This window comes from Zootoca vivipara, chromosome 2 (assembly GCF_965207765.1).
Source record: "Zootoca vivipara chromosome 2, rZooViv2.hap1.1, whole genome shotgun sequence".
NCBI lineage: Eukaryota > Metazoa > Chordata > Lepidosauria > Squamata > Lacertidae > Zootoca > Zootoca vivipara.
Genome location: NC_142584.1, coordinates 25,835,927 through 25,863,512, shown reverse-complemented (window position 1 = coordinate 25,863,512; position 27,586 = coordinate 25,835,927). Strand labels below are relative to the sequence as shown.

Genomic DNA, 27,586 nt, shown 5'->3' with positions numbered 1-27,586 from the left:
ATACTAGTCCAGAACGTATAATTTTCCTGTGTTTCCAACTCCCAACAAATGAAGGTTGGTTACTGAATGGTCGCCACAAGAAAAAACGAGGACAATTTTGGATTTTAGAAAAGCCTGCTGTGGTAACTAGGTACAGCTACAAAAGAATGAATCAACCCTTCTGTCACCAATTATAGCAGAGACACTTAAAACTGAGTGAGGCATGTTCTAGCTGAGAGACATAATAAGCAGGGGGGAAAGGTGAAGAGCCCAGCCATGCCAAACTAATGCTAACTGCCCATCCCAGGTCCCCAGCTGAACACACACCTATGTTTTCAGCTGGGTCACTTTTCAGAGAAGCCACAAATCAGACGACGCTATCAGAATGTAAATGGGACTCATCTGTGGATGAAAGCTTCCATCTGTCACAACAACAACAAACCCCCACAAACTAAGGAGATGCATGTGCTACAGCAAAAAAAAAAACCCACAAGTTTTCCATCCAGGATAGATTGTGCCAATGCGCAGCATTTGCTTCCATGATTAACTTTTATTGACAGATTTGGGGCTTTGAGATACGCAAGCAGAAAGAAGAGAGGGGTGGAAAGAGGGAAGGAGGGAGGGAAGGAGGGATGAGAGGAGAGAAGGAGTTTGCCGTCAGGAAGAAACTGAATATGGGACCCAGGGATGGCCACAGGAGGGGGTTGCATTACGTAACAGAGATCCCATTTGGACTATTGAGGTTTCTGAGCCTTCAGATGTCAGTGACTCAAAAGCTCCACCCTCTTCTCTCAAAGCGAGAGGTTTAAAACATGTTGCTGCTGTTGTTTTAATGAAAGGCAAGAGCCTCAAGCCAAACTCTGGATTAGCCGTTGTTTTGTGTATTGCACAAACAGAATGCGCAGAGCTTTGCCCATAGATAGCCCAAGAGAGCAACAGGAACCCTATAATCAGCAATGTCAACTTGACCCAGGATCTGTTTCCGTTTACTTAAATACTCTTAGCTGAAATTGTTGTGATGCCTAATGAGGACACTCACTTGAATCATTTTAGGCGGGCTTTGGTGGCCCTACTGCGGTGTAATTGTGTCCGCTTAAGTTCTCGTTACCTATCTAGAATGGGGGTCAGTACCATCCTTAGTAAAGAGACGTGACAGCCAACGGAAAATTACACTGGGGGTGTATTTGCCTCCCACGAACAAGAAGCTTCTTAAGCACAATGACTCCAGAGTGAAATATAACCCCTTCTCCCAGCTAGGTAACAAAAGGGTCACAACCCAGTCAGATGCTGTACCTCAGTGGGCTGTAAAATATTTTGATTAAAATGAAGACGAGGGGACCAGATGGTATCTATCCCGTACAGGCCACCCTGACCCTTTGCCCTTAAACAAAACTTGCTCCACCCTGCAATCTCTAAGCAGCTGAAGTTGCTGGTACTTACGACTGACAGGCGAAAGACATGCCAAAGATAGGAATGCAGCGAAAAATGCCCTCCCAGCGTGCGTAACTGACCCGCTGCAGCCACTGCCCGCCAAAGAGGCCGTGCTTGAAAGCCGAGAGCACGATCTGCAGCCAAGGAAAAGAAAAGAGAGGTTACAATCTAGACAACGGAGACGCCAAACCCAAACCATCGTCTAGCAAGCCAGATTGCAACAACCAGACGAGTGCCGTGTAAACGATTAAGGGGGCAGGCATCCCGTTTGGTTGCGAGTGTGAGCCTCCTCCCTGGGGGAGGCCTTGTGCTGTGTCACGTCTTCGTAGGCCTTGCCCTCCCCCCCCCCCCCCGCCCGCACAAGGTGAGTGACTAAACTACAGTTCTCATAAGGATCCACACATTAAGTGTGCCACACACACAGAAAGGGTGGCAAGAGAACTGAGGCTTACTCTCCACCGATTCTGCCGTCAAACGGATGCTTTGCACGCTACTCAAGCTTTTCACTGGCATCCCATCCCTTACCCACATTCAGGACAAACTCCTGGCCTCACCTTTAAAGCGCTCCGGGGCTTTGTCCCATGGTATCTTTTGGATCCCCTTTCCCGCCCTACCCTTCTTGTAATCTTCAGCTCCTCCAACTCGATCATCCTCAGCCTCCCCAACATCTCCTGCTCTCTAACACGACTCATCTATTCTCCTTAGCTGTCCCTCTCTGTGTGTGGAACTCCTTCCTGAGCCATCTCTCTTCCTTCCTTCAGAATTGTTTTCTATGAGGACTTTTGTTTAAGCGCTTTAGTCCTCATTTCCGGTTCCGAATTTAAGTATGTACAATCTGTATTTGTCACATTCACCCCCTTGTTACCCTGGCCTCTCCTTTCGCTGCTTTGGTTGTCTTTCTTCTCCGTTTCAGAAGGTAAGCTCCATGAAGGCAGGGACCTCTCTCTCCGTGTGTGTGTGAAAGATATATGTGTGTATATAAAGATAAATACACACTCATTGCATGCACACTTACAAAACTTTGTAAAGCACCATGTGAAGTAGCATTGGTGTAGGGGTCAGCAAACTTTTTCAGCAGGGGGCCGGTCCACTGTCCCTCAGACCTTGTGTGGGGGGGAGACTATATGTTTGGGGGGGGGGAATGAACGAATTCCTATGCCCCACAAATAACCCAGAGATGCATTTTAAATAAAAGCACACATTCTACTCATGTAAAAACACCAGGCAGGCCCTACAAATAACTCAGAGATGCATTTTAAATAAAAGGACACATTCTACTCATGTAAAAACATGCTGATTCCCGGACCGTCCGCGGGCTGGATTGAGAAGGTGATTGGGCCGCATCTGGCCCCCGGGCCTTAGTTTGCCTACCCATGGTGTATGCATTATGTTTATGGCAAGAGTTCCTGAATATTTTTGCATCTTTACATCAACATCACCAGCTTTGTTACATGGCACCAAGTATCCCAGGGATGGGGGACCAGTGGCCTTGCGGATGGAGTTGGGACCCCAGCCGCTTTGGCCAATGGTTGCGAATGATGGAAGCTTGAGTCCAGCAACATCTAGAGGGCCACAAGCTCCCTACCTCCTTGCTTTCATTCAGCATCTTAAAGAAGAGTTCATGCAACTTTATATGCTATTTCTAGAATGTGGCCTAAGAAGACACGTTTTTATCTCCCAAACAGAAGCACGGTGGCTGGAAAGATTGGGGAGGGGGGAGCAAGAAAAACCTAGGACCGCCATTAGATGTGAAGTGGGGATAGAGGCCAAGGCAGAATGCCTGCTTCAGGGGAATTTGACAACTGGCTTAGGGCATGAGGGCCTGCCAAACCCTCAACAAGCGAACCCTGATAATATACACTCTGTGAGAGAAAGCGAGGAAATTAATCAAGGGATTCTTCTGCAATCTGTGTGGCCTAAGAGCCCATAGTGCACTGTGGTATATAAAATGTGCTGAATTGCTAGAAGCTGGGGACATGGCATAATCTCCCTGGAAAAATGTGTAGCATTAAGTAGTATATAGAAGACACATTCCCAAGTCTGTGGCCACATAGGACAGCAAGCAGCCTCTCTGTTACTGGTAGTGGTCGCCCTCTACCCAGCAGTGCCAGTAACACTAAATACAGAAAGCCTTTCAAATCGAAACCCCGAGCCTATGAGCTCCTGCCAACAGGCAGACCTGGCATCCATTTGAATGTCCTCCGAGAGCCCACCCACGAGGAAAGCTTGGGACACCATGGAACTTAAAAATTTGTATTGCGGTTTCCCTAAGATGAATTAACCGCCAGCCACGGAGGAAAACAAAAGCCTCCCAGTCATTAATACTGACCACAAACATAAACACCGTGTAAAAGATCAGAGCCATGGCACTGAAGGACTGTATGGAAGCCATCATGTTCCTCTGGAGACTCAGCGGGAGCACGATGCAGAGGGAGATGATGAAGAGCAGGACAACCCGGAACCAGCCGCTCACCTGGAAGAGGAAGAAGAGTTGCAATGAAAACATCCAAAGGATCTCGGGGGGGGGCAGATGCCCAGCAAATTATATATAAACCATGCATACATAAACACAACATATGCACACACAATATAAGACACAGCAAGCCTTCCCCACCCACAATACACCAAGATTAAGATTCACTCCGAAAGGAAAGGAAAGGCCGGCTTGCTAGGCAAAGCGGCTTCCCACAGGGCGTTCTGTGATTAACTTACATAGTCACTTGGTGCCACTGTTGCTCTACGAAGCTCTTACCGAGCCCCGTTTTAAAAGCGAAAGCTTGTTGGCTGTTTTAAATGGTAATCCGAACGCAACCTATTTGAATATCTTTTATGTACTTCCAGCAAATAAAATGAAAACTAACCTTGCTGCAGAAAGGGGAAGGGGGGGGGGATGAAGGAAGAGATGGAAGTCTTGGAAATTCTGACCCAGAAAATTAACCGGCAGCTTTTTTGGTATTTATTGTAGCGGGAGGTTTGGAAATGCCTAGAAATATTTAATACCTAATTTGGCTTTGCTTATGACGCATCTTTTAAACTTCTCGGCTCCTTAATCAGAGCTTAACTACATCAGGCCGGAGCAGATAAAAACCGTGCCAAAACACTACTGAATGTCCATTTAGCTTTTCTGGCCTCCCCCTGCCCCTATAGATTGTTCTCTGGTCCCTGTTTCCCCAAGGGGAATTCAACTGTTCCTCTGGCGAAAAGGCAAACAGCAGATATGCTATCAGTGCTTGCACTTTCTTGACCCGGTTTGCCAGGGAATTCACAATCCGGTTGTGTATTCCTTTTTGGAGCTTTGAGATTAACAAACAAGCCGGGTACCTCCTAAGGCTTACACTATAGCCCCGAAGTATTGTTCGGTTCTCAAAAATTCTGGATCCACCCCCAGGTCTGCCACAGACGTCCCCTATGGTCCTTTAGCATTGCTATCTCCCCGTTTTTTGTCGACCGCATCAGTGTTACAGGTCCAGCTCTGCCTAGTCTTGCTTCACATCACCACCAAGTCAAAACACTTCCTAAACGAGAAAATCAAAACACTACAACAACGGGGATGGGTGGGTGCACACACTTAAGCGCATTCTACTGGGCTCCATGGGCTAATACAATAAATGCTTTTGGATCTGAACCTAAGTGTAGCTACTATATAAACAGAAAGAGATAGCCTTACTACTAAACTAAAGGAAACGCGCAGGAAACCGAACACTTGCAGAATATCCATTTGGGGCTGACCCTTGGACTTATATGTGGGAGTTAAGTTTGCCTTGGATCAGACTGTTGTGGGACAAAGTGCTCTGTGGCTTCAGCGCTTGCTTGCTACTAACTTTGAAAACGGCAGGCTGGAGAGATACTTGGCTGCATCACAACAATACTGTTCAGGCAGGACGCATTCAAAAGCAAAAACGTACGCAGAACAGCAGGAAAGGGGAAATGTTCTGAATTACTTGTGATAAGGTCAATACGAAGCAAGCTTACCTGGAGCCCAAACAACCGGGCAAAGAAGTTGGATCCCAAGTCTCCAATAACAACGTAGAAAGCGATGCAGGTTCCAAGCATCAGTCCAATCATACTGCAAAAGCACAAAAATGGGCAGGTCACTCCAAAGCAGAGTGTTCCCTTGGAATGCAGCCCTTATTACATGCCAGGTATGTGCTAACGGCTGCATTCGAGATGCGATCAGCACTCAAACACTGTGAACAGTAACATCATCCACTACTGATGCCCTAGACACCTTTGCTGTGAATTTCCCACCACCTCACTAAAAGGACAGCTTCAGGAGAAGCATTGATTCTGTATATCAGGTGCCTGAGCTTCATGCTCCTTAACGTAGGCAGTGAACAAACACAAAACGACAGAAATATGGTTGACACCAACTTCTAATCCAAACGAAGACGTCCACATCTGCTATTGCCAGGGGCACAGTCTAAGAAAGGCAGCCTAGGGGGGAACTAGGCCTGTAAAGTGAAAAAAAGCAACACGATGGGACTCCCGCCGGGCCAAATTTATTAGTGAGCCATAATGGTGCCATGTTTCAGGATACATCAACAATACTGCTAGCAGTCTATGTACTGGTAGTAAAAACAGACCCACCTGCACAAATAGCATGATCCTAATAGTGAGTATTGCTCTAAAGAACCCAACAAAGACCACCTATAGTCGCAGAGGATCTTACATGTAGGCCACATGGTCTTCTAAAGCACATTGCCGAAGCTGCTTCCCTAACTTTTCATAAGCCCCAAATTAACCGCTTCCTAAATCCAGTCTCACGTGGCACATTTTGATTAGTAGCGCGGGTAAAGCCCGAACAGTCCCATTTCACACTTTGTGCGCAATGGCAAACTTTGCTCCACCAGAAGAGAATGGAGAAATTGCAGATCGACATTTTGAAAAGCATGCACGCTTTTCTTTTGCGCAACTGCTTTCATGTCACGCAACTGTTTTATGAAATAATGTCAGGCTACGGGAAGGGCCATAGTGGAGGTGCGGGGCTTCGGCTTTATGAGACACTAATAAAGGAGACACCCTAGCAGCGATACAACTCGAAGAGGTTAAAGCCTCCAAGTGCATGCATGTTAATTTAACTGGCTTTCCAGAGCCAGGAATGGAAACTCTACTTGGGGAGTGTGCTTTAAAAGGAGCTATTATTCACTTACACACTTTCGGAGGGTGTGAGTGAGTGTATCATCACACACAGTCGGGGGTGGGAGGAACCAAGCCAGAAGCCCCACTCTCCACAGAGTGGGCTGGGCTTCACCCCCTTCCTGGGGAGGTTGGACATTTTAATTAAGTGATCATCCTGGGAACCCGTGCCCTGTTCCCTTTCTCAGCGGCACGGACCACTTCCCCTCCCATTTCCGATCGTATAACATCCCCACAGCAATTATAGCGATTGCTCACACAGAAAAGTAACGGCAACGAAGCGCTGAGAATATTTTTAGTCACCTCTCAAAGCAGTTTAGCAGCTGGGAATAAGGAAGACAGCCAGGATCACATGACTGTCCAGCACGCTAATGGATTCCCACTTTGAAGAACCTCCATCATAAAAAGCAACTCGGTGATGCCACTAGCACTCAAATTACATCCTGATCTATCTGCAGAGCCCCTCTTTTTACTGTCTTAGGGACACACGTCCACGGTTGCAGGACAAGTCAGAAGGCTGCCCCAGGTTTCTCTTCCACAGTTTAAACTCTGGGGCAAACCAAGGCTAAAGATGTAGTGAGCAACATCCTTATAGGAGAAAAGTTTTGGTTATATGAAGCAAAGACCTCTGAACAATGACAGCAGCATCGCGCCATTATCATTGTTAGCTAATTTGCTAATATGATCTAGTGACATCCTGGCTCTACCGAGGGGGATGCAATCACAGACAGGATAAAAAGCCATGCCTACTGAATTATGCACAAGTCTCTACACAGACCAAAGCCGGAGCGTTGAGCAGCTCTCCCCTGTGTGGAAAGCCATGTCATCATATGTGGTTCGTAATGGGGTGGGCAGCCCCACCCTCCTAACAAAGCAAATGGACCCCTTCACCTCCAGCTTGAAAATGCTGGGACTGCAACACCAAGCCATTTACTCCAGCCACCTTAACTAATAAAATCTGCGGGAGTTGGAAGCAAAATTATAACGGATACTTCTAATTCTATAGGGTCTCGCCCACAATAATGCGAGGAAACAGCTTTATACGTACAGTGGTGCCTCGCAAGACAAATTTAATTCGTTCCACGAGTCAATTCGTTTTGCGGAAAAAATTTCTTGCGAATCGCGGTTTCCCATAGGAATGCATTGAAATTTCTTTTTTTTTTTTGCCCATGTTGTTGTTGTTGTTTAGTCGTTTAGTCGTGTCCGACTCTTCGTGACCCCATGGACCATAGCACGCCAGGCACTCCTGTCTTGCACTGCCTCCCGCAGTTTGGTCAAACTCATGTTCGTAGCTTCGAGAACACTGTCCAACCATCTCGTCCTCTGTCGTCCCCTTCTCCTAGTGCCCTCCGTCTTTCCCAACATCAAGGTCTTTTCCAAGGATTCTTCTCTTCTCATGAGGTGGCCAAAGTATTGGAGCCTCAGCTTCACGATCTGTCCTTCCAGTGAGCTTTTTGCCCGTAGGAACGCATTAATTAAATTTCAATGCATTCCTATGGGAAACCGCGATTCGCAAGAAAAATTTTTCGCAAAACGAATTCGTCTTGTGAGTCACCCATAGTATCGCAAGATGCATTCGTCTTGCGAAAAATTCGTCTTGCAGGGCATTCGTCTTGCGAGGTACCACTGTACCCTGTTGTTGTTGAAATGGCCAACTGCGTATTCAGATGGGTTTAAATTACTTTTACCTAACAGGAGCATTGCAATGCTTTGTCCGAAGCTTAAAATGTGCACAACACCCGCCCCCCTTTCTGCCTAAATAATTATGGCAGTCATTCAGATCTTAAGCAATAAGTACCTATTGCTAGAGAGTCCAGAACGCTGGGAAGATGTTTGAGAAGAGAAATCTGTGCTTACAAATGCCCATCCCAGGTGCAGTGGTGGGGCATTTGTGGCCCTCCAGCTGTTGGGCTCCCGATTCCCACCAGCCTCAGCCAGCTTGGCCAATTTTCAGGGATGATGGGAACTGGAAGTTCAGCAACATCTGGAGCGGAAGAGGATTCTTCACCCCTGCCCTACAGGTTGGACCAATATGAGCAAATACTGTCAAGTTCCCTAAGAGAGAGACTGGAATTAGCCAGAAGAAGCAGAAAAAAACCCCACAAGGCCCAAAACAATAAATGGAACACCAGGTTTGAAGGGATCAGAACTGATAATTTATATACAGATAATTTCAAAGACTGGAATCTTGAAGGGGAGAGTGGGACAAAAAAAAAGAAAAGAAAGTTACCTGGTTTCCACAAGCATTTTCCCAAGTTTTCCATAGGCATGGAAGGCTAGAAAGAAAAGGGGGAGGAAAACACACACATCATCATCACAATTATTCAAACATATGTTCAAAACGTGGCATGTTAAAAAAAAAAAAGGAACAACACCCACCAGAGGCTATTCAAGAGGCAGGGCTTTGCTAGTTTTGTATTTCAGAATTAGTTTTTTTCTACCCCACCGCCACTCTGGGACTGCCCCCCACCCCACGCCTTGGCATACCATTCACAAATCAGAAGCCACATAAAAACAAATTTTGGGGAAAGATTCAAAGCAGGTTCTTCCCTCCCTCCCCCCACCCACCCACCCACAAAAAACAACTCAGCAGCACTAAATAGGAGTTACACATGGCAACTATTAGAAGAAGAAAGTCAGAGCGGAAAAAGAAAATATGTGAGCATGAGAAACTGTGTGGCAAAAAGTTACTGCAGTGCAAAATTTCAATCAAGTCCCCATTTTTAGTCCTTCCTTCTCCATTATGACTGAACCACTTTGTGCAGCTGACGGGAGGATTGAGATGGTGCCCAGAATGTGCAGCCACCCTGAGAATATCCATGATTCACAACCCACACCAAAGGGATTTGACCAAGAGATTTCTTTTTCATTTCATACACTGGTCACCGCTCGCAGCACAAAGCAATCGGCATCCTTGAAATCACCGTTCCTCTGGAAAGCTCAGCTTGTATTTTCAAAAGGCGTTTTACTATGGGGATAAGAGGGAAATTGCCACCTCCGGTTCTGAGGGAGAGAACCTTTTTTTAACCGGGGCCTCTTACTAATGCCACACATTCATGTGAAATGTTTACAGAAGGCAACAGGGCTTTCAGCCCCTCGGCTTGCACAATGTGCATGTTTTCTGCACATATAAAAACAGCAAAAAGGGAGAAGGGGAAAAAAAGGATCAGCCGCCCGAGCGCAAGGATGTAATAAAATAAGGGATAAGGACAACAGAAAGGGGAATAAGGACAACAGAAAGGGCGTATTCTTCTCCAATGGAAGGCCCAAAAATAATGCCGCCTTACAAAAGAGGTATTGATTGATTGATTTTTAAAGCATACTTTCAATTAAAATGGATCAATTAAACAGCAGACTTGGGATCCATCTGTTGAGTCAAGCAACTGAGGAATGAAGCTACCCCTTCAGGCTTAAGATACCTCAGAGGTGGGGAGGGGGGAAGGAGGGGGGAAACACTTCCCTCAAATTTCTTTCAAAAGCTCCCTTTGAAGCAAGCCCAACCTAGCTACAAGAGACAGGTTGCTTGGCTGGCTTCAACTACCTGGATCTAAGAGCAGGAAGTTTGGTTACCAAGGTGTTCTCCTTTTTACTTTGGGCTGCTGTTAACTGCTCTAATTTCGCAGCCCAGATCCTCTGGCCAGGTCTGAGGAAAGTGCTTGTGATTTTTTTTCTTTTCTCTTCTGCCTATAAAATCATAGAGTTGGAAGGGACCCCAAGGATAATTTAGTCCAGTCCCCTGCAATGCAGGAATCTTTTGTCCAATGTGGGGCTCGAACCCACGACCCTAAGATTAAGAGTCTCACACTCTACTGACTGAGCTACCCTTAAGAATCCCGGTAAGAAATTGTGCCCAACTACCACCAAAGAAGGGACGCGGCTGGCTCTGTGGGTTAAACCACAGAGCCTAGGGCTTGCCGATTAGAAGGTCGGCGGTTCGAATCCCCGCAACGGGGTGAGCTACCATTGCTTGGTCCCTGCTCCTGCCCACCTAGCAGTTCGAAAGCCCGTCAAAGTACAGTGGAACCTCGGTTTACGAACGCAATCCGTTCCACAGAGGCATTCGTAAACAGAGGCATTTGCTCCCCGAAGGCACGCTTTGCGCATCCGACGCCGCGGAACCCGGATGTAAACACAGGTAGTTATAAACCGAGGTTCCACTGTACAAGTAGATAAATAGGGAAGGTAAATGGCGTTTCCGTGCGCTGCTCTGGTTTGCCAGAAGCAGCTTAGTCATGCTGGCCACATGACCCAGAAGCTGCACGCCGGCTCCCTCGACCAATAAAGCGAGATGAGTGCCGCAACCCCAGAGTTGTCCGTGACTGGACCTAATGGTCAGGGGTCCCTTTACCTTTACCTTTTACCACCAAAGAACTGGCAGAGGCAGCCCACAAGAGGAACTCTTGCTTGGTGCCTGGTGCTGATGAACATTAGAGAACAGGCCTTGAAACAATTGCAAATCATGGACTGAGGAATACGGGATCCAAATGCCAGCTCAGCCATTCACTCAGTAGAGGGTTTTGAAAAAGTCACGCTCACTCAGAGTTGGTCCATGCACTACTTGAGCTGACCAATCTACGGGGAAAAAACTGCTTGCAAAAGCGGTCCATTTGCATGCTGAGTGCTGACATCCTTGCACAAGACTGCAGTGGCTACTTTTGTGAAAACAGATTTATTGTTTCCAGCACACCCCTATTACAGAAGGAGCCACTGTGATCTTCCACAAGCACTTTCTCTGGCACTGCTCACATGAGAAGACCACTGGTGGGAGAAGTTATTTATAACTCACTTTCCCACCGGTATATGGGAATAAATGGCTTATTTTGCAGAAAGAAGAAAAGCAGATACCTGGGCTTACGCTTTAAGCCAGGCATCCCCAAACTGCGGCCCTCCAGATGTTTTGGCCTACAACTCCCATGATCCCTAGCTAACAGGACCAGTGGTCGGGGAAGATGGGAATTGTAGTCCAAAACATCTGGAGGGCCGAAGTTTGGGGATGCCTGCTTTAAGCAATAAAGCAGGCTGCAAATTTAAGTTTGCAAATGAATCTCATTCATCTATGCGCAGGCAGGACCATCAGCATTTCATATTTTAATCTGGCATCTCATCAGTGTCAGAAGACAACTGACTATGTACCGGCAGGGAAAGAAAACAGCATGTAAAGAAACAAGCGCCCCCCCCCCACCAAGCAGCAAAGCAAACCCAAACAGTAGGGGGTTGGGGGGGAGATGGAGAATGAGTCAGTGGAAAAGTGGAGCGCTTTGTAAACAGAAGGATTCTGTCAAAAACTGAACTTTTGTGCCCGCGTAGAAGGAAAAGTGACATTGAAGAGAACCGTATTGCGATTTTGCATTAGGCCTCTTAGGTGGATTCTAGTTAATTAGGGTAAAAATTAAGGTGTGCACCTGGGAGCGAAGGGAAAGCTAGCGGAAAGCAAAATAACCTCATTACGGTTATATATTATTGTTATGCAGTCCTTTAGTATACAAAGGACTTGACAGTCCTTATTACACTCCTCCTCAAGAAAAAGGTCATTATTCTCACCTTACAGGTGAGGAATGAAGGCTGAGACAAGTAACTGGCCCAAGGCCATTTAATAAATCCATTGCAGAGCCAGGATCTGGATTTGGGCCCTCTAGATCAGGCATCCCCAAACTTCGCCCCCCCCCAGATGTTTTGGACTACAATTCCCATCCTCCCTGACCACTGGTCCTGTTAGCTAGGGATCATGGGAGTTGTAGGCCAAAACATCTGGAGGGCTGTAGTTTGGGGGTGCCTACTCTAGATCCAAGACCAGATGTTCTATCTACTAAATCAAACCAGCTCTCTAATTTATATAAAGATAGATACGTAAATGTTTCAAGACTGGTGTCAGTTCCTGTATGACTGAGGTATAGGCCTAAGATATTAAACTATCAGTGTCTTTGGGTGTTCTAAAATGAGGCATTGAGTAGATGTTTTAGATTTCCTATGCTGAGACGGGTTATTAAAGGGATATCAGATAAATTAAACTTATAAATACATACAGTATTTATAAGTATGCAGCTAAGCTGCAGTCAGGATACAAATGGGAGATTCTCCACTTTCCACAGTGGCAGTGAGCATGTCAACCATTTATGAACAGCGAGTCCCTCTCTCTAGTCTAATTAAACAGATGAAAAATAAATAAATCTGGGCCTTGGCTGAAGGACAGGGCTCAACTGATGGAATGCTTTTCCATAATTCCATAGTATATTCCATTCAAGCAGAAAACTAGAACATAGGGAGAAAGGTTCTAGCTAGCTCTATGCTAGTTTTCTACACAGAGGGAATTTATTTTCTGTATGGAGGGGGAATTCAGTCAATATGTGCTTGCAAGACACACAAACTGACCTCAGCTTCTGTCTATCACAGGTCTCATCCACGTCTGAATGTTTATGAAAATGAAACCAGAGCATTATAGTGCACACATTCTTACAGAGAACATGTGAGACCCAGTACACCTTCATACACACTAAGTATGTAGACAAAATGGCTTTCAGCCAAAATCCTGTAGCAGTTAGAACAACAGTCAAATGCCCACCCAGCGCCCTCCTTCAGGAGTTGGGATTACATCTCCTCTCTTAACTTTGCAAACTTTGCAGATATGCAGATTCTTGTGTAATGTTTCAGTAGCCCAACAACCAATACAGAAGAGCAGTGGATAAATTATTTTTACCTATAGTCTTACGTATTTAAATATTTAACCCTGCCTAACTCAAAGGCATCAAGCAGATATTAGTGTGTTTCCCAATTTATTACTACTACAGAATACTGGGGTAGGAGTGTACCAGAATACTACAATCATGCATAGTATTATTCCAAATATGTACGGTAATAAAGATTTTATATATACAGGGGTACCTTGGAAGTCGAATGGAATCTGTTCCAGAAGTCCGTTCGACTTCCAAAATGTTTGGAAACCAAGATGCAGCTTCTGATTGGCTGCTGGAAGCTGCTGCAGCCAATCGGAAGCTGCAGGAGCCGCGTTGGACATTTGGGTTCCAAAGAACGTTTGCAAACCGGAACACTCACTTCTGAGTTTGCGGCATTTGGGAGCCAAAACGTTCGACTCACAAGGCATTAGTCAACCAAAGTACAACTGTATATACCGGGATGTGTGTGTGTATAACAAAATTCGTTTGTAGACACTTCAAAGCACACTTGAGAAAAGTAAGCTTATTCAGTATTGTTATAAGAAAAAACTGCTCCTTTTCCCTTATGGGGTACCCAAGAGCCCGTATTTTCCCCTACTGATAGGGAACCTACATAAGGACTCTATACAGGCTCTTGGGTACCCCATAAGGGAAAAGGAGCAGTTTTTTCTTATAACGTTATCATTAAAAATTTAATACCAGGTTTTAAATAAAACTGAAATATAAAGCAAATCCCTTTTTGGGGTGGGGTGGGGGGCAGCAGAGTCAAGAGCTGTCTTCCCAACACCAGCACCACTGAAGCTTACATAGATGGGGCACAACGAGACCAAGTGAGGCCATGCTTATGTCCTTTCCGTGGAATTGCTTCTACCATCTACATCAAGAAAATAAACAATTCTGAGTGAAAAGCATCAGCTCCTTTGCTTTAAATGATCCTATCAAAGCCCGAGAAAAATTATAGCCACAAACAACAATATATCATTTAAAAACAGCGACAACATTGCTGCTTCGTTTCTCGGAGACAAATGCTACTGATTTGCCGGACTTGACAGACATCTAGAGTTCCTCCGCCCACCCCGTCTCTCGCTCCCAAACAGCATTTAGAGGTGTTTATTCCTATTGTTTCTCTGCCACTTTGGCTTTTGTAGCCAAGGCTTTGAATGCTCTTCCGGAAGACATTGCTTAGATTCAAGTTGATTTGTAAAACTTTCCTGCGTCCCTCAAAGCTGCCAAAGCCTCCCACAGAATCGGCGGCGTGGGCTCTGCCAGGATCTCTTGCAGCTGGACCGGTGTAGAAGAAAGCCAGCGACAAAGGCTGCTGTGTGTAGCTGCTCAACCTTGATGCATTAGGAAGACTGTGGCGGCGGTGGCCCAGCCTTCCCCAGGGCAGAGGATGCCGTTTTTCCCAGGCACTCTCCCCTGCTCTGGGCTGATGGCATCTCTCCCAGGGCGAAGGCGGGCAGAAAAGGGAAGCCATTTCTTTCCGCAGCAATGTTTGTGTGCCAAAAAGTTTGGAAGCATTTACTAGCCCTTCTGTGTATCTAAGCTGCTTAGGGGTTTTTTTTGGAAAGGGAAGGGAACCTCTTCTTCCTGGGAGACACTCCAAGGTGAAGAGGACTCTCTGTATTCAGGCAAAGGAGGAGGAGTGTACAAAGACTTATTGTAACACAGAAGGGGGACTGCGGGCATCTGGCGAGAGGGAGAAAGAGCTATGTTTGACTCCCCGTTCCTTTTGCCTCCTTAACCCCACCCTGCCAAAAGAGAGAGAGAGAGAGAGCCAGTTATAAAGAAGCATATCTTTTGTAGAAAGGCTTTAACCTTCAGGACTACAGGAGTTTTCTAATTTCTGTTGTTACCAATAGACATATTTTGCAGTGGCTGTGCTGTGCAGCTAAATGAAGGAGCCTCAGGCAACAGAGGAACTGAGGGTATCCATCTGTCAACAGTCACTAAGGAGACTGCACATTTCTTTAAATCCTTTGCAAGCAGGGAGACTAGCCAATTCCCCACTCTGACTCCCCAAGAGGCAACTCGGGAAACGCAAGATGGGGTTATGGTTGTGGGAGGGCAGAAAACAGCATGTCCTGCCATGAGAGTCTTTCACCTCTGCCACCCCCAGGGACAAATCCCACCTCTGCAAGAGGCAAACTTAGAATGGGGTATGGCAGTGTTTCTGTTCCTGGAGCAGCTGCTTTTAAGAAAGCCCAAGAGGGGCTATTCTACCCAGCTTTGTTTTCCAACAAGACGACACATACCAATCAGAAAGGCTTAAATCCTCAGCCCTCTCCGAGCATCTCCTCCCCCACCCAAATCCTTGGGAATCGGAGGAGAGGTCAAAAATAGATGGAGATCCTGGCGCCAAGGCACAGCAGACAAGCTATGAGGAAGAGGGCTGGCGGGCCTTGCCAGAAACCCACACATGAATCTTGCAGATGTTTCGGTTTTCTTGGCTGCTTAGAACTTTGTACACTGTTTCCCCTGACCTCCCCGTTGTGCTGCCGCAAGCACACGATCCAAGGAGCCCACAGTCCATGCCAGGCTTTCTACTGGCAGAACCCAATGTCCTCGGCAGCATGCTGGGCAGGGAAAGTGAGTGGTTTTTGGGAAGAGACCAATAACGTATTCCAGAGACACCCGTCATGCCAGCTCTCTCCCTTAAGAGCACACGTTTGCACCATTATCTTCCTGGATTGTGCAGTCAAAGCAGTTCGGCGTCATCTTCGAAGAGTTAAATGTTTCTGCTACCCGCTGCTATTACAGAAAGGAGGAAAGAAACAAGCATACCCTAGAATACCGTGAATAATTCAGCCGCAACAGTATGAGTGCCGTAAATTAGGAAGGTGGGAGGAAAAGGCGAGGCATGAAATCACCCTCGCCCCCAGTTGACCATGCTCACCTAGTCCAGGATAGGTCCTGCGTTTGCTGAGATTGGCCGATTTCACTAGGAACATACAGGATTGATGAGTCATCCAGGAGCAGAAAATAAGCAGCAGAGCTCCCAGAAAGATGCCACACTAGAAAGGAGGAAGGGGGGAGGAAATAAAAGTGCTGAGTGAATAATAAGCACTCTCCATCACCACCCCCAACTCTTATTTCATGCATTCTTATTGCTGTCCCATAGCACCTAGAGGCTGCCTGGGATGTTTGCAGCCATACACTAGTCTGTTAAGGGAGATCCCCTGCCTCTGAACAGCAGTCAGCCAAAATGTGACGTACGAGTTCAATTTTATTCACACACACACACGGTTTATGGCAGAAGACATAGAGCAGCCACCTGTTTACTAAATGGCTCGGTTGCAGCACCTCCTTGCCTGGAAAAGGAAACCAGAGCAATTTATGGAAGGGAACAAGACTACATGCCCTGCTGTTGTGACATTTTCTGGGCATATTCCAGAACAGTGATCTGTCTCAAGCTCCTACCAGATTCATGTTAAACAAGTTAGCATGCTGTTGATCCAGGAGTTTGAACTCCTCTGCAGAGGTGTTACTGGCTGTACTACCCACTTACAGTGCAAACATAAATTACCCTGTTAGCTACCTGTCCCGGAAAGCATTGTGCTGGCTCCCTCTCTGGATGTATTTGTAGAGGAAGCAAGCGGAAGGAGCTCAGAGAAAGGAGGGGGAGAGGGAGAGGACATGAATGGCTGAGCATTTATTGAAAACAATGCATGACTCCGCAGGAACAAGCGGTGCTAAACTTTAATCACAGCTGCTATTTGTTCTGAGTTGTAGCTTTGGAGTTGCTGGCAACTGTGGGCATAACAAACCAATGTCCTGCTCTAAGAAGCCTTAAAACGTAAATAGCAGCAAAGGGCTAGTTTCTCAAGGGAAGGCTTATTGACATCAGTTGGCAGCTGTGAGGTTGGACCAACCAACAAGAACCCCAGGGCCTTCCAAAGGTCTCTCAAAAACACTGCCACAGGTCAATTGTGTTTTTTGGGGGAGTGTCCACAAAATAAAGGAAGTCATTGCCATTTCCAGGATTTGGTGGAAGCAGGTGAAACAGGATAAGCAAGCCCTTGTCTCCCAGGGCCTGCTGAAACAAAGGCTACACACAACCCTTTCTGGGCAGAAGTTATACTGGCGTTAGTATCCTTCTACTGTGATTTTCCATCAGGTCATTCGTGCAACCAAGTACCACAATCTATTAGCAGCATCTGTTAACAAGCGCTGCCGTGCATTGGGAAAGCATCTGTGACCAGATGTTCATGTGCATAACCACATATCATTTGGTGGTAAGCACTTTTACAACCACAAAGGCTTAATTACTACCAGCAGTTCCTAACTCCCGTTAAGTCCAGCACTGAAAAATCAACTATGCCTCTGAGTGTCCGAGGACTGACACCTGCGGCTCTTTTACCAGCAGGGGCATCTGTCTATGTGGCTCAAAACAGACGCAAGCACTATGAAGTGCCACTAGCAACACCAGTATTATAAGTATGACCTCTGATACACCTTAGGAAGAAAGGGCCTGTGCTCCCTAAGGAGGAAATGTGGACACACCTAACAGCTCTTATACTACCCGTCTCGCCTTCCCAATATTTATTTTCTCTCTTCTTAAGGTCCTTAATGTATTGCAACATGGCCACAGTTCCTTACACAGCGGTGCATTTATTTCCTATGCACTTTTTGGCTGGTTTAAGATCTATTATATCGGCATCGCTTTTCTTTTTAGGCCCATCAGACCTGTTTACACTTGCACCTTTGCCTATTTCTACCTTGCTCGTTCATTTTAATCTGAGGAATTTGTGGGTAAGAGTGGGAAATGGAATTGTAAGGGAGCTTTATTATTTCTAAATTGCAAAAAGTTCACAACAAAGCACAAGGTTTATTTAAGGGGGGGAACCTACAGAAGGCTCTGGGATGGTTACATTATTAGACTGATGGACTAACATGAATCTGGTAGGGGCATTCAGACCATGATCACACCAGGAGATTTAATATTTCCCTCCCCTGTAGGGAGAGAAACCCATGAATACAATGAATGTAAGAAGGAAGGCACAGACATTCATTGCAAGGAAACATACTCTCAGGCTATCACTTGCCTTCAGACATTATATACAACATGTCGCGTATTCACAGATACTGGGAATGTCAAATATCTGGTAAACAGTCTATTTCTCAGTCAGTCCAGGGTTAAATCCGAAGATGGCAGCTGCTATTTTCAACTGACAACTCAGCTGCTATTTTCTGATCAAAGAACCATGTTTATTATTTGACTAGTCAAATATTCCAGCAAGAGTACCCTGATGCAGATCTCTCTGCAAGAGAAAAATATAACGACATCATTGGTACCATCTGTTAACGGACCTACTTAAATGACTCAAGTGTTTTGCTTTGCTATATGCTAATGCCATCTGTTGGGAAAAAGATGGAACTAACCAACAGCTAAACATCTTGATTGATTGGAACCTTCTGATGCAAAGGTTTGGAGGGTTTGGAATCTTCCAAAAGTTACTTGAAAAAGTAATATCAGGTTATCAATTTGCTTAGCAGCTTAGGAAAGACATTCAGCAAGTTTAGTCTCTGGTCACAAAAAGCTTGTGTTCTAAAACTATGCATACTTACTTAGGAGCAAATCCCATTAAACTAAGTAGGACTTGCTTTCGAGTAAACACACAGAGGATGGTGTTGATATTCTTCCATTTTTCTAAACATAACTTACTCTGTTCTGTATTGTTCCATATGAAAATTTGACTTTATGTAGGGATCATGAATCATAAGCCAACAAGAGACCGCTGAAACTGCTAAGGATCTTTTTTTAAAAAAGCCTGTGGGTTCTTGTTAGCATATGCAGACTTCGAGCCTTCACAAAAGAAAGGAACAAGTTTCTTGCCATTCATAGCTTAACAAGGTAAAGGTAAAGGTAAAGGACCCTTGACAGTTAAGTCCAGTCGTGAACGACTCTGGGGTTGCGGCACTCATCTCACTTTACTGGCCGAGGGAGCCCACAGTTTTTCCGGGTCATGACTAAACCGCTTCTGGCAAAACCATAGCAGTGCATGGAAACATTGTTTACCTTTCCGCCGGAGTGGTACCTATCTATCTACTTGCACTTTGACGTGCTTTCGAACTGCTAGGTTGGCAGGAGATGGGACCGAGCAATGGGAGCTCACCCCGTCGCGGGGATTCGAACCGCCGACCTTCCAATCGGCAAGCCCTAGCCTCAGTGGTTTAGACCACAGCGCCACCCACTTAACAAGTTAAATTTGAATAAAATTCTATGTAGCTTCAGTATTTAATTGAGCAGGATTCACCTAATGAGTCATGGCAACTGAAGCCCTGTGAAAGACTTTCACTTGAGCAGTAGAGCTTCCCCCACCTCTTCATCCTCCCCACAAAATTGGCTGCAGGCAATGAGAACTATGACAAACCCAGTGCACTGGGTGGAGTAGTGAGGGGATTGTTCCTCCTGGCAAGCCAAAATGTTTGTCCTGATGGAACCAGGAGCGAGATGTCATATTCCTCCAGTTATTTTTCAGATTTTTTTTCAGAATAGTTTTTAGCCTAATTGACATTCAAAGTTCTCATGGGAGGCTACAATAATTCTAGAAAAAAACAGATCAAATTAAATAAATAGGAGCATTTTAAAATACATACAGTGGTACCTCGGGTTACAGACACTTCAGGTTACAGACTCTGCTAACCCAGAAATAGTAGCTACCTCGGGTTAAGAACTTTACTTCAGGATGAGAACAGAAATCGCGTGGTGGTGGCATGGCAGCAGCGGGAGGCCCCCTTAAACTCAAGTCGTACCTCCGGTTAAGAACAGTTTCAGATTAAGAACGGACCCCCCAGAACGAATTAAGTTCTTAACCTGAGGTACCACTGTATATTTAAAAAATAAATCAAAATCTTAGTGTAAAACCTAATATTGCACAGGAGCTTGGGCAAAAATACAGATTTTAGCTTTGTACTAAGGCAGGCATGTCCAAAGTCCATTTGGGGGGCCTAATCTGGCCAGCTGGTCAGTTTAATCTGGCTCCTGTGACAGTTTATTTGCTACAAAAACCTTAACAACTTCAAAACTCCAACCCTAAAAAAAACTCAACAACTTTGGGGTAAAATCCTTTAAAAAAAGGTGAACAACTTTGGTTTGCCCTCACAGCCCTTCACTTCATCAAATCTGGCCCTCTTTGAAAAAAGTTTGGACACCACTGTACTAAAGAGTGTCTAAAGAATCAGTGCCTGGCATATCTCAGGGGTTGGTGTGGGGATTCCGTAATTGGAACACCACCACAAGGAAGGCCCTATCCCATGTCATCCTATGATGCCTCATGAGGAACGGCTTAGGGAGCTGGGTATGTTTAGCCTGGAGAAGAGAAGGTTAAGGGGTGATATGATAGCCATGTTCAAATATATAAAAGGATGTCATATAGAGAAGGGAGAAAGCTTGTTTTCTGCTGCTCCAGAGAAGCAGACACGGAGCAATGGATTCAAACTACAAGAAAGAAGATTCCACCTAAACATTAGGAAGAACTTCCTGACAATAAGAGCTGTTCGGCAGTGGAATTTGCTGCCAAGGAGTGTGTTGGAGTCTCCTTCTTTGGAGGTCTTTAAGTAGAGGCTTGACGGCCATATGTCAGGAATGCTTTGATGGTGTTTCCTGCTTGGCAGGGGGTTGGACTGGATGGCTCTTGTGGTCTCTTCCAACTCTATGATTCTATGATGCATCACCCCAAGGGTGGGACAGGAAGGGTCTCCCCCCCCCCCAATATCTCCAGATCTAAGGGCATGTTCTGTTCAGACACCAGGACCACAAGTCACCAAGGACTTTATAGGTCAATACCAGCACCTGAAATTCAGCCCAGAAACTCACAGGCAGCCAAGTTAAGATCTTTTAACATCAGTGATTCCAGCTGGTTGCCCTAGTCAAAATTCTCACTGTTGCTGTCATGATCTGCACTTACTGAAGTTTCCAAACTGTCTTTGGGGCAGCTTCATCCTCTGCAGTACACTGTAAAGCTGACCATTTTATACTGCAGGAACAAAATCAAGCGACTTTGAGTGGAGAGCAAGATTGCAAGTTCAGAGAACAAAAATAGCTCCGAAAGTGCAATGGGAACACCACAGAAGATAAATAAAACATAACTTTAAGAACTGCTGTCTGAGCCTGCTTTTTTCCACCTCTCCTCCCAGTCTTTTTTCCTTGTGTGTCATGTCTTCTATACTGCAATGTGCTTTACTTGTGAGCTGCCTTGGGAAGCATTTCAGAAGCTTCAATTAGTGCAGAATGTGGCTGCCTGACTGTTGACAGGTTTGGGGCAAACAGTTCATATAACATCAGTTCTATTGCAACTACACTGGTTGCCTGTACACTTCTGAGCCCAGTTCAGCACCCCAGCGTCTTCTGCAAAACCTCTCCCAATATGAACCTACCTTGACCCTTAGATCTTATTCTCATACCCTTCTCTGTTGGAGGAACATGACATGGAAGAAGGGGTTAATTTCCTTCATGAGCACAAATCACCCCATGTATGAGATAAGTCAACAGGTTCAAGGTCATTGAAGCCAGTTGCTATGGCAATGGCTCAGTGCCATCTATATAGGTGAGCAAGACACATCAGTTCATGAGTCAGTCAGTGGATCTGTTGTGTGTCAGGGTCAGTCTTAGAAGTGAGTTGGAATCTGTGTTACATCTTGAATTGCTGGAGCAACAGAAATACTTTATACTTGCATGTATCTGTATCTGTACATATCTGTATCTGCAAAGCCTACAGGCTGTATGTATATACCAAACTGTTTTACTGAAGCCTGATCTTCTGCAGCAGTAAACTGTATTTTGGACCTTAAGATGCCTCTGTATGGTGACCGGAACTGGGGGAAACTTCCGCTATGTGGGTATCTCACCTCAGATTCCGAACATTATCCAGGTCCCACCTCCGAGAGACTTTTGGATGATGATGACAAAGGATGGGGCCTTTTCAGTTGTGGCTCCCCATCTGTGGAATGCTCTTCCTAGCAAGGTCCACCTGGCACCTTCACTGACACCTTTCCAATGCCCAAAAGCCTTAGCTCTCAAACCTAACGTTTGATAGACTGCAATAATATGGTCTGTATTAGTGTGCTGCCAAAGTTTCCTGTGGCTAGTGTGTGTGTGTGTGTGTGTGTGTGTGTGTGTGTGTGTATTTTAATGGTAGATGTTTTGTATGATTTTTCTTTTACTGGTACAATATATCTATAGGTGAAATTCAATGTAGCACCAAGTGGGTGGAACAAAGTCCATTCATGCAACAGTACTTTCTCCCTTCTCCTCCCACCAGGCACTCCTTAAACCTGTTCTGGATTCTCCCACAGACCTCCAGATCAGATTTAGAAGATGTGGGCAAGGGGGAGGAAATCCTGTTGTGCAAGCAGGCCACATTCCACACATGCAACAACTTAGTTGAATCCCATTCTATGTTTATCACAGAATCACAGACTTGTACAGTTGGAAGGCACCACTAGGGTCATCTAGTTCAACACCCTGCAATGCAAGAATCTTTCACCCAACGTGGCACTCAAACCTACAACCCTGAGTTTAAGAGCCTCAGGCACTACTGAGCCACTGGAGACTTCAGGGTAACAAGCCTAATTGTGACCCCAGCAAAAATGAGGCAATAATTATCTTGCTGTCAAGTTTTATAAGCTGCTCTGAGGGCCTCTTTGGCTAAAGGACTGGGTAAAAATGCTCTGTATAAATAAATAGCTATCAAATAAAGCAAACATCACCCCAGGTTAATCTAATTCAGAAGCCAACCACCGATGGTTATTTGCCAACATGCTGCACGCCCTAGGCGGGTGGGTCATCAGAAAGCTGGCTAGCAAGAGATATTGAGATCAAAATAATACGGAAAGCTATGGGGAAGGTATCCAACTTCCAGAGAAAGAAGGTGAGATTATATGGGTAGATCCTGAATATAGAACTCCATTCAAGGTTTTTCTTAAAGAAGTTTGGAAGCCATTCACAGAGGCATGATCAGACTGGATTCTGTGAACAAAACCTAAATGAACAAATTGTAGTACTCTTTGTGCTTGTAAAGAGAGGTGCCGACCATTACCTTGCAAATGGCAGGTGTAAAACCTGAAAAGCCAACACCAGCTGTGCCTTTCCAATTCAGAAACAGAATAAGAAAACTGAGCATTCAGCATCTTAGGAACTAACCCTGACAAAAGCTTGAGGGGAAGGGGCCACTTCGATGCCACTGAGATTAGATACCACAATTACAGGCTGTTCTGAAAATTCGAAGAATCTCAACCAAAAAGCCTTAGTTCTAGTTAGAACAACAGTGCTATCTGTACACCTGTGAGTTGTGGTGTATGGAATCTCCCGGTTCAGAGGCAGTATCCCACTGAACACCAGTTGCCAGGGAACAACAAAAAGGAAAGGGATACCACCATTATTTCCTCCTTGTGTGCATCCCAAAGGCATCTATAGTTGCCCATCGTGGGAAGCGGAATGCTAGAGAATGATGGGCCTCTGGTCTAAGCCAGCATGACTCTTCTTATGTCTTTGTCTACTAGGACAATTTCTGTACCAAATTAGGAAGTTCACACCTGTATAATAATACACATACTGTACACAATATACCCCCAAACCACACAAAAGTTTTATTTAAGGAGTGCAAGGAGAAGCAGTTGGTTATAAGTCCCTGCATGCTGCAAATGCAGTACACGTATGCAACTGTCTGCGGGAGGGGAGGCCGATCACTCTCACCCAGAGGCAGAGCTTCATGCTCCGCCACCGGGGACGTGGCGTGCATTTTGGGGGTGGGACACGCTGTGTGCAGGGGCAGGATGTGCGTTTTGGGGCAGGGCGCACCGTGTGCAGGGGCGGGGTGCGCATTTTGGGGGTGGGACGGGCAGCCGCAATGGCGCCCCTGGGATCACGCCGCTCGGGCCGCCCCACCCCCACCGCCCCAATCTTCCTACGCCCCTGCTCTCACCAGTTATAGGGTACAGTGCGGTATATAGGGATGGTGCCTCATCCAGGACTCACCAGGCAGAGCATGGAACTTATTACTGGGGGGTGGGGAGCCACAACCTGCCTCCCAGACTGTCCAATGAGGAGGATTCAATCTCAAAAGTAACTGGAACAATAAGCAAAACAACAGCAGGCGCAACCAATGCAGGCAATAAAAGATACAGAAGAACGAATCCAGGAACTCAGGAAAACCTGATTGCTACCCCCACATGTAAGGCAACAGCAAAAGCACTAACCCTGCTACCTCAACTACCTGAGATACAACCTCAAACCACATCCCTGAGTCCTGGCTGGAGAAGGGAGAGATCAGAAACAAGGGCTACCATGCAGGGATGCAGGATGGTTTAATGGGGAGTGGGTGAAGTGGATTTCTTGCCACTCTTCAACACAGGAACTATTTGAACACCTAGGTTCCTCAATTCTGTGACATTTTTGCGCCTGCCAAACAAGTTATACATGTGCGGAAAAACTTCAGTACAATGTCCAACATTGCTTTACTCACGCACATGGCTCCAAGCGACTTACGGACACAATAGAAATACTAAACCCAATTGCAATAAACACAATCAATAAAAACTTAAACAAAGCACATCTGTACAAATAAAAGACAGGTCTTAAAGATCCTGCCTCATTAAAAGAGGCCATAAATACCCCTTCAAATTAAGGGCCAAAAGTCCACGTGAGAAGGAAACTTTTTGCCTGGTGTCTAAAAATAGATAAAGATGGCACCAGGTGAGACTCCATAGGGAAAGCATTCCATAAGTGGAGAACCACCACTGCAAAGGTCCATCTGAAATAGACAAGACAGGCAAGGCAAGAGAACTATTATGCAAAAGTTAAAATAACTTTAGAATTGCCATGATCAGGCATAGCTCTGCTACTAGTGAACTCATTTTGAGTCTTATTACAAAAGAATTTCAGAAATAGACTGGAAAGAGAAGTTGTTGAATTACCAAACTTAAAACCATGGAGAGACCTGGTCTGAATAGATACATTGGATTTTTATCTCATTGTACATGATAAAGTTATTTATAGGCACCTCACCCTTTGCTTTTTCCTGTAAGACCAATTGCAGTCAACAGGTTTACCACACCTATCAGGCAATCACCCATTCCCACCACCCTTCTGAGTAATACCCCTCCCCACCCTCTCACTATATATAAGGGTCTGGTGACTTCTGTTTCAGTGTATCTGAAGAAGTGTGCATGCACATGAAAGCTCATACCAATGACAAACTTAGTTGGTCTCTAAGGTGCTACTGGAAGGGATTTTTTTTATTTTGTTTCATTTTGAGTCTATCTTTATGTAGGCAAAACAGCACCATCCACAAACAACAAGAAGAACTCAGAAGAACTGGGGAATGCCAATGATTGTAGAAGTACAAAAATATTTGTCAAAGGAAACCTAAGGGAGGGGAAACCCCATAATAACCCTGGAAGGCAGCATGGCTGGCTGGCACCCTAAACAGGAGGTCTCTACACTGCAACATTTTGTTACATGTACCATTTTGTATTCTTTCTGAAATCTTTATTGCAGGATAGATGTCTTGAAGATGAAGAATAACAGGATTTTTTAAAAGCAAACTAAGGATAAATAGGCTAAACCACAAGTGTTGTCCTATACAGTCTGCAAAGTATCCCTCTTGTGTCAGTACTCAGCAAGCGTTAACAAAAAATGGTCACTCAGGCTATATATTATTAAGGTACATTTACAATGTAGCCGAAGCAAAATTCCAAGTATGTTGGTACTTGGCCAATAAATTATTATTCTATTCTAAACTACCTTCTACAATATAAACAACCACCAACAATACAGTACTGTATAAGGCAAACAACTGATTCGAACTCCTCTAAAACTGGCTTTTCTCAAAGATAAGTGCAAGCCTGTAACTATCAAGGCAAGCGAGAATAAGGGAAAAGATGAATGGGAATGTAAAGTTAGGTTCGGTTAGCAGAAAGCAATCTTTTAATTAAATTAGTAAGTAAAAAGTGAGAACATAAGCAAAAGGGGGGGGGGGCAAAGTGATTAGCATAAAAGGAAGGAGGACAGAAAGTGAGTGTGAGGACTAAGGGAAAGAGCAACTTTCCCTCTTAGGCAACTAACAAAATCAGCTGAAGTCGCTTTGCTTGGTGTGGCAGCAGAACCACCTGTAGGATTCCCCGCTTTATTTCTGTCTGAGCTTTCCGACAGACTCACTGCAGACAGATATTCACAGGGCGCAGCTTTCCCAACAGAAGACAACCTCCTGAGCATCTGCCTGTCACGTGCAGATTCCTTGCCACGAGGACATTTGGGGAAGGGGGGGTGGTTGGAGAAGGGAACTCCCTGAGCACGGGGGTGGGAGTGGGGTCGGGGATCAGAAAGACTGTCCCCAATTCCCACAGGTGCACAATCAAGAATCAACTACAGTAATCAGTTAGGGGAAGCGGGGCAGAGAGAGAGAGCCAGAGGAAAAGAAGGAGCGGAATTTGGCGCAAACCCGGACTAACCTGTCGGAAGCAGAAGGGCATCGTTAGCACGCTGACCCCAACAATGCTGTTCACAATATTCATGATCAGGCCCCAGTTGGAACCAGAGGAAGGGGCGGAAGCCATGCTCGATGGAGGGCAGGGAGGGAGAGGGACCGCTCTTGGAGGGTGGGCGATGAGGACTGACAGCTCGGTTTCAACTCAAGGGGGCGGGGTTGCCGGGGACAGACGTGGCGTGGGAAGAACCAAGGTGTGGAGGGTAGTGGGGGGGAGGGACACTTCAGGGATTCAAGTTCTTCCCCCTTCCTCGCCCCAGGACCCGGCTCCAGCTTCACGCGCCGCACACAGTTCCTCGTTTCCCCTGCTCTGTTGGCGCTTCCGGGATGCAAAAGAAAGGGGGAGGGGGGTAAGAGTGCAAGAAACCACAGAGGGCGAGCGGCCTAGAGCGGCACAAACACGAAAGAAGGCAAAACTCATTTTGAACCGCTCTGACCGGCCCCCGAGGATTGGTCGTGGACGGGGCGGGGCAAGAGGCCGGGGTTGCCATGGTGACCACCCCGCGTGACGCCGAGGATCTTGCTGTACGGCCGCGGTGGTTGGCTGGTTTCGGTGCCCCTCCGGCGTGGCCGTTCTCATCGCGAGTCACCGCGCTGGGATAAGTACGAGGTGTGTTGTCGCCGCCGCGGCGAACCAATGCGGCGCTGCCACGTCGCTGTGTGCAAGCGACACAAAAAACCACGCCGCTCATATATATACTGTATATACAGTACAGTAGAGAGAGATTATAGAATGGTAGAGTTGGGAGGTACCCCTGAGGATCATCTAGTCCGACCCCATTGCAAGGAAGGAATATGCAGTGGTCGAACCTGCAACCTTGGCATTATCAGCCGCTCGTGCAGTTGATAAAATGGACTCGAGACGAAAAGGGCATATTGTAC

General features: G+C 45.9%; 1 protein-coding gene across 2 annotated transcripts in view; it reads right to left on the bottom strand.

Moving 5' to 3' along the window:
- The window catches only part of SLC38A10 (solute carrier family 38 member 10), an 80,209-nt gene extending 53,164 nt beyond the window's left edge, over positions 1-27,045 (bottom strand). The window contains exons 1-6 of one of the 2 annotated variants that reach the window (XM_035104120.3): positions 26,670-27,045; positions 16,114-16,231; positions 8,777-8,822; positions 5,383-5,476; positions 3,740-3,883; positions 1,420-1,544 (exon numbers count right to left, since the gene is read on the bottom strand). In XM_035104120.3, coding sequence (XP_034960011.3) covers positions 1,420-1,544; positions 3,740-3,883; positions 5,383-5,476; positions 8,777-8,822; positions 16,114-16,231; positions 26,670-26,774 — 632 coding nt within the window. In that variant the 5' untranslated portion in view covers positions 26,775-27,045. The remainder of the gene's footprint in view (positions 1-1,419; positions 1,545-3,739; positions 3,884-5,382; positions 5,477-8,776; positions 8,823-16,113; positions 16,232-26,669) is intronic. The other variant, XM_088663005.1, reaches the window with a different exon arrangement.
- Positions 27,046-27,586: the final 541 nt, after the last annotated feature.